Source organism: Aythya fuligula, chromosome 2, assembly GCF_009819795.1.
Source record: "Aythya fuligula isolate bAytFul2 chromosome 2, bAytFul2.pri, whole genome shotgun sequence".
In the NCBI taxonomy this organism is placed as follows: domain Eukaryota; kingdom Metazoa; phylum Chordata; class Aves; order Anseriformes; family Anatidae; genus Aythya; species Aythya fuligula.
Window position 1 is genome coordinate 96,961,215 of NC_045560.1, and position 17,104 is coordinate 96,978,318.

The window sequence follows — 17,104 nt, forward strand, 5'->3', positions numbered from 1 at the left end:
TCACAGGGACATCTGAAATGAGCAGCTGGCAGGAGCCCAAGGGAAGCACAGGAGGATACCACAGCCTGCCAGTCCCCTGAACTTAACCTGGTGTATCCATTTTTCAAAGCTACCACAATTTTACCACTACACAGAGTATGTCACACATGGCTTCACATGTCACTACAAATATTTGCAACACACTGACTTTAAAACACTTGCTTTTCCTGCCACTGCTGTCTACCAGCTCACACCTACCATTTTCCTTAATGGACATCTCATACAGCACAGAAGGGGTCACTCCAAGCTGTCCAGAATTTGCCCTAGCTTCCTCATTTATTTATGGAAGTATTGATGTATGCATTAATGTATAAACCCAAACATACATTAACGCCAGAACTTCTAGATGCATGCACTTGCAAATAAACAACCAGGCAAAAAGCAATTGTGTAAGCCAGATTTTTCCCCCTATACAAAACTAGATAAATACACGCATATATTCCAAACAAATATATTTCCTAAATCTGGAGTACTACAAACTGGTTAAATGCATCTTCAACGTATATTTCTTAAACAGCATAAATCTACTGTCATTGACCCCAACAGTGTGCCTAATCAATCCTTACTAGATAGCCACATCCATGTGGGCACTACTGGCACTAGAGAGGAGAGCCTCAACCAATACACCACTCTGCTTCAGCTCTAATGAGCTCCACTGAAGGGTAATATGAAGCCAACTGAGTTATACAAATACCTGCTAGTCAATAATCCTCTCCACATGGCATACCAAAGCAATTTATTTCAAAGTAGTCATTGTTAATGGAGGGTAATTGAATTCACAATATCTTAGACTATTAAGGTATTTTCTGACTTTTACAAAAGCAACCCTGAATATTGGGAGCAGAAATCAAATACGACTTAGAATTGCTAGTTTCCCAGCTATCAGGATAGTTTATTTTAATATTTTCTTTTTCAATTAACTTACTTTGTATCCATTTTTGTGACTTTCTTAGTGAAAAATTCATCCACACCTTCATCCACTCTTCCCATGAGACCGTTCTGATCCCCTTCTGGAGCCACTCCAGCAGATACCTGACAGAAGAAAATATCTCTCTAGTGTAAAATAATTCAAGTGCATTTGTTTAAATGATAATTATTCATAATTAAGACATTATTAAAGTTACATGTGCCAGCCAAACCTCAGCCAATGGAAGCCCTATTAGAATCCCTCCTTTACTCAGGCCAGTTGCCCCATTGTATCAAACACAAAGTAACACAAATCAACAGTGGCAAACTGGGTCGTGCAACCAAATACTGGATGAGACCAGAAATTGAATGTCTTGGGCTTGTGCGAGTAGAGCACTAATTAAGACAGAAATGAAGAAAACAGTTAAAAAAAATCCTACTCTGTGTGTTTGCAGTGGTCACCTGCAGAGGAAGTATTGTCAACAGCTATTTGTTTCCCTATTCAAAGAAAAACTATGTTCTGGATTTGGAGATTTAGAAACAGAGCTCCAGTGGGCTAACAGAGCCTTTTAAAATTCATTCAATCCACAACATCCAGTAGCAGAGAGTCTAAATACAGAATCTGGTGTTTCACTCCAGGAATCAAACACAGATTTTCACCAAGCATCTGAAAACCTGCCCCCTTTCTTTGGTTTCAGCATCCATATTTTGAATGTGGATGACTGAAGGCATCCAAAAGAAGCTGAGTTAGCAGTACCTGCCAACCACCAAGGCCCTGTGAAGATTACTTGGTGTCTCTGTAGCCTCCTGAAGATCAAACATGCCATCTCCTGGAAGGAATTTGCATACGGTCTAGCTCCTGTATGTGGCTTTGATGAAAAGCTCTATTACGAGCAGAGAAACTTCCTTCAATTTAAAGGACATATGAAACCCTTTCAGGTGACTACAAAGGATGCCACAAGACCCAACCCAGTTGTATTCTTGGTAGTGTTAATGACCAGGAATTAGTCTGCCACAAAATAGTAGGATTCATGATTTGAAATAATTTAAGTCAAGGAACCTGCTAGTTGCCACAGCAGTTCAGGGTAATACTAGCTTCCCTTTTCAGCTGGAATACAGACCTGTTTCCAAGCCTCTAAAAAGAAAAACAAACACTCTAAAAACTCAGTTAACATAAAACCCAGCCTCATTAATCCAGGAAGACAGACTGCATATGAACTAAAGCTTTGACACATCTGTGAAACTTTTTAGTTTCCAGTGGCTGAATCCTGTTAGAAGCCTAGTATTTACCTGGTCATCAGAGATAACAATTAATACTTTATAGATACTTGCTGTATTAATGTAATTCTAATCAGACAAGAGGCTATTTGGTAAAGACTGCTCTATTACCTGCATGTTTTCACTTTAAAAAAGCACATGGTTTCTAAAAAATATAAAAATAAAAATAAAAATTTTATCCTAAGAAGCACAATGATTTCTCAGACTTCCAACTCTTGACACCATTGTTATCTTTCCAGAGATTTTGTTTAGATGGAAGATCTGAAGATGAAGATTCAGATGGAAGATCTGAACCTAGGCAACCATGCATGCCCTGACATCTGTTTTGGTCATATCAGTGATCAAAGTCATATCAGTGTCCCAAGGTAAGACTTCCCTGACAAAAAGTGGTTGACACTGACATCAGCAGAAATAAGAAAGTATTCGATGGTTTCTAAGGATGAATATTAAACTGTTTCTCTAGACAGTACGAAAAAGCATCTACGTATTAAAGGCAAGTCCATTTCCTGAAGCAATGCAAGAATCCAATAATCCACTGCAAATGAGATCTACCTCAAAACAGAAAACATTTTGCAACTGAAAAAGCAGCAAGTTCCTAAAAATGTACTAAGGATGTACACAAATTTGGGAGTCTAATAAGGTACGCAAGGCACAGAATTTTCTTATAGATGTTTATTTTAATTCCTGTTAATGTTCAATGTTAAAGTAGAAGACTAAGATCCCGCTTATATCATCTGTTAGGCTCCTAATGCTAGGGGAAGGGGAAAGAAAAGGGGAAAGGTGGTAAGTTTGTGTTTATCACATTTCTTTTAGCCTGACTTTAAAGGTGAGCCCTCTATGTTCTTCACTAAGGAAGAATCAGGCTTGAAAGAAGAAATAAAGTGAATCACAGTCTGCTTGTTACGTGCTCATCTCTTTCTTGTACTAGAGCTTCACACATGATTGAAGAACCCATCAGGTGAAGATCTCACCAAAAACTAAATTATAAACAACTGTTTCATCATATTATGTAGAAGCTTACCAGGGATGATGAGTTCTTCTTTTCTCTTTCTCTCAACACTCATTTCAGAGTATACACTTCAGTATACACCCTGACAGAGCTATAAAGCTTTCTTCTGCCCATCCACTCCAAGTTAAAAATTTACATTTTCTCCTTTTTAGCTTCCAGGCTACAGCAACTCACAGAGTACAAGTCTGTTTTCCAACAAAGCCAGAGAAGTACAGCTATCATTTAAGATTCCTTAAATTACCCAATGGAAATAATGGGAACAGAAAACAACCAAATAGTCCTGCTTTAAGCAGTATAAAAGTTTAAAGAAAAAGAAAAAAGCTATGCAAATAGTTTAATCTTTTGATTCAGTTACCACACCCCCAAAACATTTGTTCTGGGTGGACATGAAGCCATAAATTTGGCTATGAAAATCATGACTTGCAAGGGCAAAAAACACAAAACCTTGACTGAAATCCCAGATCCATACTGGGCAAAGTGTGGATCTGAGATTGTGCCTCTTGCTTCTGAAGTGCTTCTAGCCATTGCTTTCTATAGCATCAAAGTGGCAAAAACATCAGCAAATCAACCTTGCAAACAATAACAGAGTCCACTTGTGACTCCAGACTTGAAAATTTGTCTGTCTCATTTTTGGAAGCATTGAGTAAACATCTCAAGTCTTTTAAAGTTTTGTTTAGATTTGTTATTAGGTCTGAACAACTAAGGAATTAAATGGTCCATAAAACCAGACAGGGACAAATGAGTTTAAGTAAAAAAATTAAAAAACAAACAAACAAACAAACAAAAAAAAAAACCCTTTGTTTCAATTTCTGCAACTATTAACTCTCTATTTCCTAATTAATTCAATATGGATGAGTGTTCCCAGAACATTGCTTTGTCATGGGAAGTAGCACTTCCTCTTAACAAGAGGTAAGGCACTTCCTCTTAACAAGAGGTAAGCTTTTTGTTTCTGTCAAGCAAGATATTTTATTTTCTGGTTGCCAGCCTATTAGCAGAGCACTTGTCCTCCCGTGCCCCTGCTCCTTCCCCACGCTTACGCAGGTGGCACAGGATGCACTGAGCATGTTCAGATGGGAAGCAAGCTTAGCAATGGGGAAAACACGTGCATTCTGCACAGTTGGAATCAGATGGAGTAAACACAGATGCATTTTCCCTACAACGTGAAGACCAGTCTGTGCTCCTTCTACCTCTATACTTCTCTGTAAAGGGCAAGGGAATGGAAAGTTGGCTTGCATATCCCCCTTTCCTTCAAGGTTTCTCCACTCCCAAGTGGTGCAAAAACCTGCCTTATGTGATCTTTCCCAGCATTAAGGAAATTTTCAAGGGTCCTCTCTTCCAACAATCCTAAGGCAGCAGACGAGGCCACAGACATTCATTACTAGGCATTATAATTCAGAGAAGCAATATCTGCCCCCAGATAAGGGTTATTTTATCATATCAGCTCTGCTCTGTTGCCAGGAGATAGCTCTGTAACTCCTCCAGATCTGTCCTTACATACCCTGAGGATATACCATCACAGAAATGAATCTTCATTGATGTGGTATGCCAAGGAAATGGAACTGTGGGAACTCCATACACGTATACTTGGGTTCACACCAATGCCTTTAATAGACAGATAGTGCTCTGTTTTGCTTTTCTAAGGCAGGCTCCAGCATGAAAAGCAGATCTGTGTGATGTTTGCTGGCCCAAACATCACCTTCAGCTAGGGAGCTGTGGGAAGCTGGGTGTCACAGGGTAGCTCCTCTGAGAGCTGATAGAAATAGGAATCCATGCCAAGTTACCAAGTCTTGAAGCAGGCAGAAAAAAAAAAAAAATTAGGACTTAAACCCTTGCAATGTAATTGAAATGTTTCATTGTATTTCATGAGCTTCCTGTGAAAGCTCCACGTACTTCCAGAAACTGCTCCCATTAAAAAACAAAAGTAAATAAAAAAGGATAAAAGCAACCCTGGGCTTAGGCTGTGTCAAACAAGACACAGGGATTGTAATGGGGATTGCACACTGAAATACCTGAATACCAGAAGAAAAACTAAGAAGTTGTCTATAGCTTTTAAAACTTTAACATTTGTCCTCATTACTTTGCAAGACATGACTCATGGCAAAAAGCAATCAACAGACAACATCAACAACAGGATTTCAATGTAGACTCACTGCTGCTTGGCTGGGCTGCTGCTTTTTATTCCTTTTGGGCCTTAATTTTGTGAAGTGTTCGAGTTTTCTCCCTTCTTCTGATGGCAGCTCTGAAATGAATCCAGAAGTTCGTTTGTCTGGCCTGCTGGAAGGAAACGGTGGGTCTTCTATATGGATAGGTACTTCTTCCAGTGCTTTATCTAGATCAAATTCCATTTCTAAGAGAAATCAAAACTTTCTAATTAGACTTAACATGCTGTTTAAAACAAAAAGACAATGCCATTCCTCTCTTTGGGGGTAAACAGTTATGAACACGTTTAGAGAATGTGCTCAGCCACAACACGTTCGTGAGCAGACAGAGCATTGCGAGCAAGCACTTACTACCAGACACACCAGAAGATTCACGAAACAAAGCAAGCAACATGGCCTCAAATGCACTCCGGAGGGAGGGACAGTCTTCTGTGCTTCTGAATAAAGAACTATCTAGAAGAATCTCAGCAAGCAAAGAAGCAGAAAGGTTTTAAGAAATTCTCACTTACCAAAAGCTCTGGACACCGGCCGGAGCATTCTGCTGTGGATGCTTTTCCTTTTTGACTTAGGAGTCATCTGTCAATATAAAATAAAAACAAAGGACTTCAGCAGACAGAAGAAATAACAAGGAACACTTTTTCCTTTCTACACAGCAAATCTGCTCTCAAGATCTGATTGGATTTAATAGCAGGAAGGAATGTTTTTTTTTCCTCCCCTTCTCAAACATTCATAACTTTTTCTAAATTGGCATTTTGTTGAACTGACTTTGAAAACGAAACAGGGAGGCAGTTATTCTTCCCATTAAAATCTCATGTTGTAAACAGGATAATTAATTTAATTGTCCAAGCATTAATTCATTGATCCCCAACTGTAAAACAAGGTAACTATTAAAACGACACCTTTGCATATGGGATTACGAGACACAGAAAACTTAAGTAATTACTGTGTCCTCTATTGCAGTTAATGACAATACCATCGACTGTCTCTTCCTTGTTCTTTCTGGCCTTTACTTTTGATACAAAATACAATTCCTCAGTTAGTGACATGCCTCTGGGAATGATTAAAATCCAGGTGTCTATGCCTCTGGATACAATCACACAGCTCACCAAGCTTCCCTAGGAAAATACAGTCTTGGAGCATGCAGCCCTTCAAAATACCATAAATACCATGCCAGGGTTAGCAATACCACCAGCAAACATATAACTTCCCTGGACTTTAGATATGCTAAGTTGTAAAGTTGCCTTTACATACATTCAGTGTATCTACGATAAGTTACGTGCTTTTCTTCTCACCTTCACATTACCAGAAAAAGGAATATGCTGCCTTTAGAGCACAAATACCCAGACTTAAGACCTGGTTTTGTTATTTTTGGAAGAAAGCTGCCCTTATTTTCTTACCTAGCCTCTTCTGAAAGTCTGTGTGGCAATAAAGACTTTTTGCTACAGGAAACTGTGTGTCGTCAATTCTGAACCTCTTAACATAGCTCAGCATTGTGAGCCTTGTAAACCAACAGCTGAGCTGCATGTTTCCCAAGGAGTTAATTTAAAGTTATTTGGCTCCTGTAAAGATAGGTTCTCTTTGTGGCAGAGTCATATGTGCTGGCTTCAGTGACATCTGTATACTTTGAATACTTCCACTTACCATCTAGCCCTATCTCATGACTTCAAATGTGGAGTGCCAGTCAGGAAGCTGGGTTTTGTTACAGCTCACAACTCATCAACAGAATTGTTAATCAAATTTAGTATTATCAGTTTTAGGAGAGCCAGAAAAGGCATAGCTGGTACTGAAACTTCAGGCATTGTGAATTTTTAAAGTTAGGTATGTAATAGTTTTTCCTTATGGAAAGTTCAGTGCCCATGCTCACATGTACTGAATTTATGTTCCCATCTGAAGCAGTGAGAAGGATTATTATATCACTATTCACAGGGTTTTGCTCAGGGTTATGACAGATTTTTAGAATGGGAGAGGTATTACCTGTCTTCTCAACATCAGAAATGGGCAGCCAGATTACAGAGCGGGCAGTGATAGCACTGCCCATGCGACAGAGCTGTGTTTTTGCTGCCATGAATATTACTGGGAGAAAAAGATACCTTCAGCTGCAGGTTTCTACATGACATTTGACAAGCATCAGTTCATAATAAAGTAACTCTGTGATCAGACAGGAAATAGCTTGCTACCTGAGGAGATGTACCACAAAACTAATGAGCAGGCAAAGTGCTTACTGCAGTAAAAGGTCAGATGCTACTTTGAGAGCTAGCAATAAACCAAATGCAGGGTTTGTCTCATGATAAAACTGGGCTCATCCGAAACTGGAACAGCAGAAGGCATTTGCACCTCACGCGATGACGAGCTGAAGCAGCTCAGCATTTGGGGTACAGCAATTAGGAGTCACCACCAGTTGCACTTCCATCTGCACACTATTTCTCCTGCTAATGTATATTTACACTCATTTTGGCCTGCTTGCAACTTCTTTCTGGTGGTGCAACTGGAAATTATATCAGGATAATGCTGCGATTCATGTGCTGAAGAAGATCAGGAAGGAAGACGGGAAACAAGGCTGACGGGAGACTTCTGACAGGTCAGGAACTGCACGTCCATGTCTGGAGTGCTCTTGTATGAACGCAGACAAGCTGAGAGCCCTGCATTGGGCAAGTTTTGAGGCCTCTGTGTAGTGACTTAACTCTCCAAGATACAGATTCTGACAGCCAGGAACAGGATGACTCCGTCTTCCTTCCTAAATGAGAAAGAGCCCCCAGATGACACTGCAGAGCCTGTGCTGGTGCTCATAACCCTTTATCATTGCTGTAACTTCCCGTCAGCCTGGCATGATCCATCAGCAGCTTGGTTGCTGGGGATAAAGGCAGAGGGACAGAGATGCCTGCCATTTGTTTTAACAGCATGAATATAGCAGCTACGCACACACTTTTATTGGAAAACATTCTGTTTTCTAGCCTGTTTAGGAAGTGCACAGATGAAACACTTCTTGTTAAGTGAACTTTCTAGAGAGCACGCAGAACAAAATGGGTCAAAGCACTAATTTAAATAGGCCAGTGTGCTCCTTCTACGAAATATTAAACAATCTCTGCTTCATATCTCAGCCAGTGTGAAGCACGCTACAGCAGCACAGCACGTCTCACTACCAGAGGAGATGTCTGAACTCCTAGGGAAGGATCTTGGCTCTCCTCAGTCTCAGCCCCACTTCCCATAGTTGAAGGGAGCAGCTCAGGTTGGGCACACGCACAGCTTGTGCCTTCACACCACCTCTGGCCATACAAACACAGCTCAGCTCTACTGCCTCACCTTTCAAGCCAAGGCCTGTCCAGGGGAATAGCTGTTGGCATCAACAAGGAGGGGACATCCCCTCCTTGACAGTTTCCACATCTTCCAGCAACTTTCCACCACAGCAGGCCAACTCCTGAACTTTTTCCTTGCTTTGCCTATTTTTCTGTGAGCACACAGCAGCTGTCTGGCAGAACAGCTCAAAAGATCAACTGTGTACCTCTATTTCTCAGAAGTCCTCGTGGAAGTCTGCATGCACTCATGCCACAGCTCTCTCTGGGGATGGCTCCATGGAGTTACCCCTCAGGTGTACATAGAGGGCAATTTAGAGTTAGGCAGTTTCATGTGTCCAAGCTACCTATAAACTACTAAGATCTCTTCTTAAATGGATCACTGCTCCAGATTTCTTCTCAACTCCCTTCTTCACAAAGCTATCTGAACACTCTTGAGTTTTCTTAAGTTGTATTACCGAATATGGAAGAACATCAGTTTCTTAGGGCTTAAAAACAACTAAGATCACATTTAAAATGCTTGAAGCTTTGTTTCCAGTGCTAGAAAATTATATGCCTTTAGCAACAGGGTCTTAGACACTACATTCCTTGATGGTACAGTTAATGGGAACTGCTCTCAGTGCTCAGGAATATGCCCATTCCCATCTTTTTCTCCTCCTCCTCCAGAATCATTTATATTCAATCCTAATAGAGATCCTCCATGACTCTCCTGTCATCGCCCTCTTGAAAGACTTGAATTAATGAACAACTTCTCCCTCTCTCTCAAAATTCAGCTCCCAGACCCATCAACTCCCAGCCCTCCTTCCTGCAAAACTACATAAGGATTTTCAGACATTAAGGGTGGCAGCATTCAAAATCTCAAAGTGATTCAATCAGACAAAGAAAACACACCTGCTCAAACTCAGAGATAACCCATGACATCTCTTCCACCTGGAACTTGCTATGTCAAGAAAACCCTAGTTTATGCTCACTCTTAAGCCGTTGTTTCATCAAGCTGAGTGATGCTTGAACAGAAAACCCAAGTGATGGATTCTCTTTCTGAGCAGTAACACTGCTGCTTAGATCTCATCAGCACTCTGCTTTGGTTTGGTCTCAAAGTCAAGGGATGCTTTAAATTCAAAGGCTGTGCTGGCTGAGCCTTCTTGTAAAATCCAATCTCATTCCTAAACTGCTGCCTATTTCTTTTTGTAAGTGCAGATGGATGGCACTAGAGTCTCCCAGGAGACTAACACAGTAGTACAGAGGCAAATGGAGCACAAAAACGCAAACAAGTAGGCCAGAAACAGCAGAGCTAAAAAAATACTTACACTTGTACAGCAGAGAGTCTCCATGCAGCAAAAAAGAAAGAAAAAAGAATATGAATGGGGAAGACAAAGCAACAGCAGTTTTCAGGAAAGGAGGCAAAACCAGAGCTCACCAAAATAAAGAAAACTAAAGCCAAAACACTTAAAAGTCTTAGCAGGAAAGGTGACATGCAAGAATGAGGTAAAAATCCTTTGCATTTGGAGGTGCTATACACTTTGTGTTTCCAGGGACGGATGTGATCTCTCTTGCTTTATCTATACTGGGACAAACTCAGATTTTCAGATGTGTGTTTCCAGTATATGGCACTCACCAATGGTGCCAACCTGCCACCTGCTGTCCTAATTTACTGTGTTTTTTCAATTTGCTGGAACCAGCAGTGAGAGAGGTTTTATTCTGATACGTCCTAGTCTGAAGGAGGCTTCTAAATTACAGATTTGTAGTTTATTTTGGAAAACAGGAGTGTGGAAAACAAAACAAAACCTCTCTTGAAAGGCTGAAAAGGAATGTGTGTGTACGTTCTTTTAAGGCTGAAATAATCCTACTATAATAAAGAGAACCAAAGTGACAGTATTTCTCCTTTCCATACAAAGTTTTATAGGTGCAGACCTTTCAAGCACTTTTGGCACATTGGAATGATGCTAAGCCATTAATAAAGGATGACCTTACCTCTCCCCTCCAAAATTTATAAAGAAAAAGCACAGCCATCATATGAAATGAAGCGATTCCATAGCCCATCTCTTTGGTGGCAGATTACCCATCCAGTCACACTCCTTCTCAATTTAGAGTATGAGAAAACAGTTATTAGGAGTGTGGTTTCATCTTCAAGTCAAATGAGAACTGCAGATATTTGTACAGTGTTTGTGGCAGAAGTCAATATCGTGCTCTGGCTTAAACTGCTCAGCAGGGGAGTGCTGCATTTTTAAATGTATATTGTACTGGGGTTTAATTGCCAGCACCATAAACAATCTGCTCATAACACAAAGTTCATTTTTTAGTTGTTGAGGAGGCACAAAGGCCAATTATTCAATGCTTTGACATTTTCAGCAGTAATGACCAACTTGTCACAGTTCATACTTCTAAGCTTAACTGCAGCTAGAAGTTTTAAGGATCAGACTGGAAATCTCTGAATGGCACAAGCAGCACTGGCGCACACAGAACCAGAGGACTTTTTTTCCAATTGTCCTCAGGGTTTTTATTTTTATTTTCTCTTACCATCGGAAAATTTGTGCAGGAGTTCCCATCTACCAGTGATTCAGGCAAACCTCCTCATTGCTCCTGTTTCTTTATGCTATCTTCTCTTTTCCTCTCCCCCTTTCCCTGCCAGACCCCATGTTCTCTCTCCTGCCCATCTTCTACACTACCTGTCACTAGGAAGTCTGAGGCTCTCAGAGAGACTGCAGAATTGAGAGAAACATTAATAAAACCAAAACCTTCTTAGAAATAGATCTCCAGCACACTTGAAAAACCATTCTGTACCTCAGCTTCTCTTTCAGGCAGTGCTCTTGGTAGTACTCCAGCACGTTCTGTGTAGGTAATGCATAGGCAGGGAAGTTATTTTTATTATACAAGCAGCTGGATGTGAGATTAGGACCGAAGTGCAAAGCTCTGCACATACCAGGAAACAATCCCAGGTTTGGGGGAGTTTACAGCCTGTGGTCCTGGTCCCAGCAAGGACCTATGGAAGTTCCCACCTTCCAGGCTCCAGTGATCTCACCTGAGTGTGACTCCTGAGCTGCTTAAAAGTTAAAAGTTGCCAAACAGCTTGAGTAAGGAAGGAGAAGGAGGAGGGGGAAGCACGCAGCAGGTGAAAGGCTAGACAGGGAACACCATTAAGCAAAGCAGAGGCAAAGGGACTTGCCTGAAGCCACCTAGGAGTCTGACTGCACCGCAGGGAGCCTACTCCCAGAACATTTTAAACCACTGCTAAATTATTTCAGAGGTATGTGTTTTGCAAGCCATGTCTTGGGAACTGGCATCTTGTCATAAGTCCTTGTTTTGTGCGTTTTGTTTTTTGCTTTTTTTTTTTTTTTTTTTTCCTCCTGTAAAGAACCTGACCTGCTAAACTGCCATGACACCAATCACCAAGGTTCCTCTAGTAACTACTTCTGACAGAGAGGTCACACATCTGTTGTCTCATTCAGAAACAAAACAAACAACCTTCCGGTGCTTGTCATAAAACAGAGCAGTAAATTGACCAACTTTGCTTTTTTGCATCTCAATCTTTGGACACACAGATATCTTACTATCCCAATAAAAGTCTTAGAAAATAGAAAGTTGCTACTGCTTGCTTCAACCGCTGAATGTTTTATAACGTGATTTCCAGGGTAAAACCCTTGGCATAGCTTGCAGAAATTCAGTGATGTATTTCCTACCAGCCATGCTGGGGTCCTGAACCACCACCATCCTTAGAATCTCCCCCTTGAGCGCCATTGTCCTTGGGAAGTTAACTGCAATGCCAGAACACAGGACAGCCAGCTGAGTGTTTCAGAGGATGGATGAGTTTTAGAGGAGGGGTGAGAGCACAGCCACTAATAACACAGTTTGGAATCCAAGGCCAACCTGTGTTAGGCTGCTGTTTGTTGGCACAGCAGTCCTGAATGCAGGGACTATGGCATTTTTACACCAGCAGAGGACCCAGTCCTGACCTTTTATTTCACAGTTTTGTCCTTTGTATGGAAGTACTATCCATTTATATAGAGTAGATAAATATGGCATACAAATAATCCACACATGAATTTAAGGAGTCTGCTTCTTTTCTTTTCCCTCCCTAAGAGTTACATTTCTAGAGAAAGCTGTGGTTCAGGATTAATTCAATTAGTCTCATCTAAACCACCCTGACCTTTAGAGTCACTTTGTACAGTAATGTTTTCTGAAAGAAAAAGTGTAGTGCTGCATTAAAATAAGCTCAATAGACTTGGCCTTGAGCTCTTTCATTTTGCTAGCCAATAAACCTTTTTTTTTTTTTTTTCCTCCTACTTGCTGAAATGTGGCTAATGGACTGTACGATATTTTGCCAAGTATTTCCATGTATTCTTGTAATTAATAATTCTGCACTTTCATCTTTCAAGTCATGTAGAATCTCTGCTAATAAGTATTCCTGCATATGGATATCCAAGGCCTTTATTATAAAGAGTCAAAAAAAAAAAAAAAAGTTGCATTAGTTAAACTGAACAGTTTCTAAAACTATGAAACTGAATTATTTATTTCTTCTTCTGAATGATTATCCCACAAAGAAGCCTGCCTGCAACTATGTCACCTGCACAAGAAAAAGCAATTCCCAGCATTATCCATTATCAGTGCTGTTTTCCAGTTGCTCATGAAGAGGTTAGCATCTTCTGCGGCAGCTGAAAACAAACAAACAGGATGGTTCCAACTGATTTACTTCACTTAAAAATTAAGTACAAAATGGGGAGCTGCTGCAAATCAGATGGCAAAAACCATTTTTTAAGCCTGCGTGCTTATGATTGTTCATTACTTTCAGCTAGCAAATGCTAATTCAAAAATTACTTGGTTCATGACCCAAACTTCCATATAATAAGACAAAAAAGCTCTTGATTTGAGCAAACAGTGAGGCATGGGCAGTTTTTAAAGATATTCTCAGGAAATTCTTTAAAGACAATGATCATATGCTTATCATGTGCCCTGGGCAAGAACATCTTCAGAGCAGGTTTGAGGCAAGGTCCTACTGAATGGGAACTGTTGTACCTGGCTGCCCTACAGCTTCCCAGGACCGAGAACCAGCACGACCTCAGTACCTCTCCTTTCTCTACACTCTTAAGTGGACAAAAGCCTCCCAAAAGGAAAAATATTTACCCAGGCAAAAGCCACCAGTCATCTTCCCACCATCATTATACCCACTGAGGGCAGATAATGCGACAGTTTTGCTTGCTCTGCAGCAGTGATATTTCAAATGAGAAACAGTAAAGGGAAGAAAACCATCATAAAGAATCAGATGCAGATTACCCTGGATGGAGACTAGTAGCCTCTCTGCTCAGAATTATGATGGCCTCTTTTTCCCTCAGGCTTACTTGAGCTGCTGCTCCTTTCTTCCTGAAATTTGCCTCAGACACCTTCCTAGGACACAGTAATTTTTAATGTCCTTCAGCCACTTTTGAGATATACTTTGTGAATATAAAGATTAAAAAAGCGTATCTTCTCAATTTTAAGTCTTGTCAGAAATTACTATACCAAGATATCTCCCTATTAAGATGGGGAGATGTCTCAATAGAGAACAATTCGATATACCCACCCTTTTTGATAGGGAGATATCTTGATAGCAAAATACCAAATATTCTATTCCTTGTATGGAAGGCAGAAATATTTGAGTAGACAGACATTTTGTTTCAAAACTACAGTTTCTTCTCTAAAACAAACTGACAGACAGGGTCAATCATAAATATCAAAGAGAGGATGGCAAAACTCGAAGGCTGATCTATACAGAGCTAGCATGTAAATAGGATACACAATTGTAATAATGATGGTTGGCCAGACAGTCATGGGAGAGCACACAAGCCTAGGGGAGACAGAAACACCAGGAAAGAAGGGGAAGATGCCTACCCTGCAAGACAGAACTGCTCACCTGCATGTGAAGAACTAAAAGCTGGCAAGCAACAAACCATCAGGTTTTGCAATTACCTGGAGCACATAGGCACAAACTTCCCCCGGAATATCCAAATGCCATGGTATTGGAAAGGACCCACAGCTAATATGTACAAGATAAAAAGATGCTCAGATTAGCTCCAAATGAAACTATCCTGACTCTTCAATCACTTTGTCCTCCTTTTCTGCTCAATGTTTTTAGTTCTCTTCAACATCTGCTTATAGGGCTTTTTTTCACCACTTTATGTGCTTTTGGTTTCAGATCAGCATTCCAATCCTGTCATCACTTCTGACTTCAAAAATTCACAGTAATTTAATCTTTACTCCCATGAAGTAAGATCTTAAAGCAGGGAGATACCCACCATTTTGCAATGAGGATTTAGCTGACCTGAATAACAGGAGAAAAAAGAATCTATTTACCTCTAAGTTTCCCTCTAGTCTGAGAGAAAAGTTCTGAGAGAAAGCATGATAAATTTTTATATAGGATTATGTGACACAGTTGTCTGTGATAGCAGGGATGAGATTTGATGACTCAGAAGCTCTCTCTCAGCCTTCTGGCACTATGCACACCTGCTTTATTTTATAATTTCTGAGTCCAGTAATCTAGTTCATTTTAGCCTCCTTTTTTGATGACAAAACATAGCTCTATAACTGCCTTCCTTAGTTCTGACACTCTCTCTCTTCTTCCTGTGAGCAACTGTTCTTCACGCCACAATATGAGGTCTCAGTCTTGCCAAGCAGAAAATCACAAGCTTCCTGTTCTGCATGAAACAGGAGCAATGAAGTACTCCCAGGAAGACAGAATTGTGCATGTGCTATTTTTAGGAGGCTTTCCAGATTTCAGAGTAAACAAGCCTGCTCCACACAATGCAGACAAGTAACCTGGAGCAAGCTATTCATTTGAGACACTGGCAGAATCAAAAAGCAGCAGAACCCATACTGAAAGCCCCTCAGCCCCCTGAGAAGGTCAATTTACCAGGTATTAATTGAATCAAGAAGCACTAAGGCTGCAGACAGATGTGTGCTATAGGAGCAGCACCACCAGAGGTTATTCTCAAGCTCTTTGCTACTGTCTCTCTGCTGAGGGCTCCTGAATCTAGGTTTTGCCAAGAACTCCTCCAAAGGAGCTCCTGCTAATCAGCTATGGGAAATACCAGGCATGTTTTTTTAAACAGGAGCTGTGGAAAGGTGAATTCTGGATGGGATGGAGCAGCCAGGGGTGGCATGATCTGTAGATTTCACAGCTACACGAGGAATACCTTTGTCTACCACAGACTAACTTCTTAGTAGTAATCTCCCTCTTAAAACCACGGCAGGAGAGCTAACCCTCAAGTTTCAGTGAGCGCTTTGAATGCTCCTTTAGTGTGACTTTTTCACCATGTGAAATAAAATGATGGAAACTCAGTAACTGCAAGACAACTACTGCCACAAAAGACAAACATACACAGCCTCCTCTCCATCCTCAGTATAAGTCTGGGTCTGTTCATGCAAAACATAGCATTGCTGCTGGGGGAAGACAAGCTCACAATAGAGAAGTGTCACAATGCAAACAGAACACCCAACAGCTGCAGTTCATGCCATTCGTTTTAATCTAAAGAGAAAACAGTCTGCAATTTATTTATTTATTTAAACCCAAGCATGTAGTGCTATTACTAGAAGCAATTCACCACTGCCTTCATTTATTTCACATTGCAGCAGCAACATACCGTAAATTGTGAGGAAGAACTCTGGACTCTCACTCAGAAATCTCCGTTGGTTTAAGAAAAATACATTCTATAGCAATTATCTACTGCCTCCTTCCACTCAGAGACACCAAGAAAAGGCAATGAAAGTTAGTAATCTTTTAAATTGTTTCAGCTGGGAACACATAACCCCTCATGAGCCAGAAAAAGAATGTAGTATGTGTTCAATGCATGTAACAGGCATTGAACAACCACACATAAGGACCTCTAAGGGTTGTAAGGTCACTGCAATACTCTATGTAAAGGCACTCAGGGAAAGATAACAAATATGTTTGCAACAGGTAACAAATACTTGCAATTAAAATTAATGTAATCATAATACTGATGGTTAGGCTAACACACAAACTTGCAAATGAACAAGATACTCCCGGATTCTGCCAAATTATCACACCAGCTCCCTTTGTCTCTTGCTTTCTCAGACTTGGTGCTGTATGTTTGGGGAAGGCTTAGCTGTGTGCCTCCTGGTGATGTTTTCATACGCTAGTTTGGGCTGAGTCAGAAATATTACTAGTCTCCCACGGAGGTAGATTTGCTTGCAGGCTTGTGATGGAGCCTTTTCAGAAGCCCAAAATATTCTCATATGCCATTGTGCCAATTCCTAGCTTCCCACAAAGCACTGTATTTGCTGTACATAAATGGCCCTTTTCTGCTAATGTATGTAAGGGAAAAGCTAAGATGTCCCCATCGATTCCATCTGGCATTCATCCGGGCTGCTGCTATTGCCCTCATCCCTGACTGCTCGTTCCTGCTGCTCAGGGGTTGTTCCGGGCACTCAAC

General features: G+C 40.7%; 1 protein-coding gene across 8 annotated transcripts in view; it reads right to left on the bottom strand.

The window, feature by feature from the left end:
* Window positions 1–17,104, bottom strand: part of CARMIL1 (capping protein regulator and myosin 1 linker 1) — a 185,024-nt gene that overhangs the window by 16,519 nt on the left and 151,401 nt on the right. For 5 of the 8 annotated variants that reach the window (XM_032182935.1, XM_032182942.1, XM_032182938.1 and 2 more), the window contains 4 exons: window positions 9,989–10,006; window positions 5,901–5,967; window positions 5,383–5,579; window positions 965–1,071 (listed from right to left, as the gene is read on the bottom strand). In XM_032182935.1, the coding sequence (XP_032038826.1) occupies window positions 965–1,071; window positions 5,383–5,579; window positions 5,901–5,967; window positions 9,989–10,006 (389 nt within the window). The remainder of the gene's footprint in view (window positions 1–964; window positions 1,072–5,382; window positions 5,580–5,900; window positions 5,968–9,988; window positions 10,007–17,104) is intronic. The other 3 variants (XM_032182941.1, XM_032182937.1, XM_032182936.1) reach the window with 1 other exon arrangement.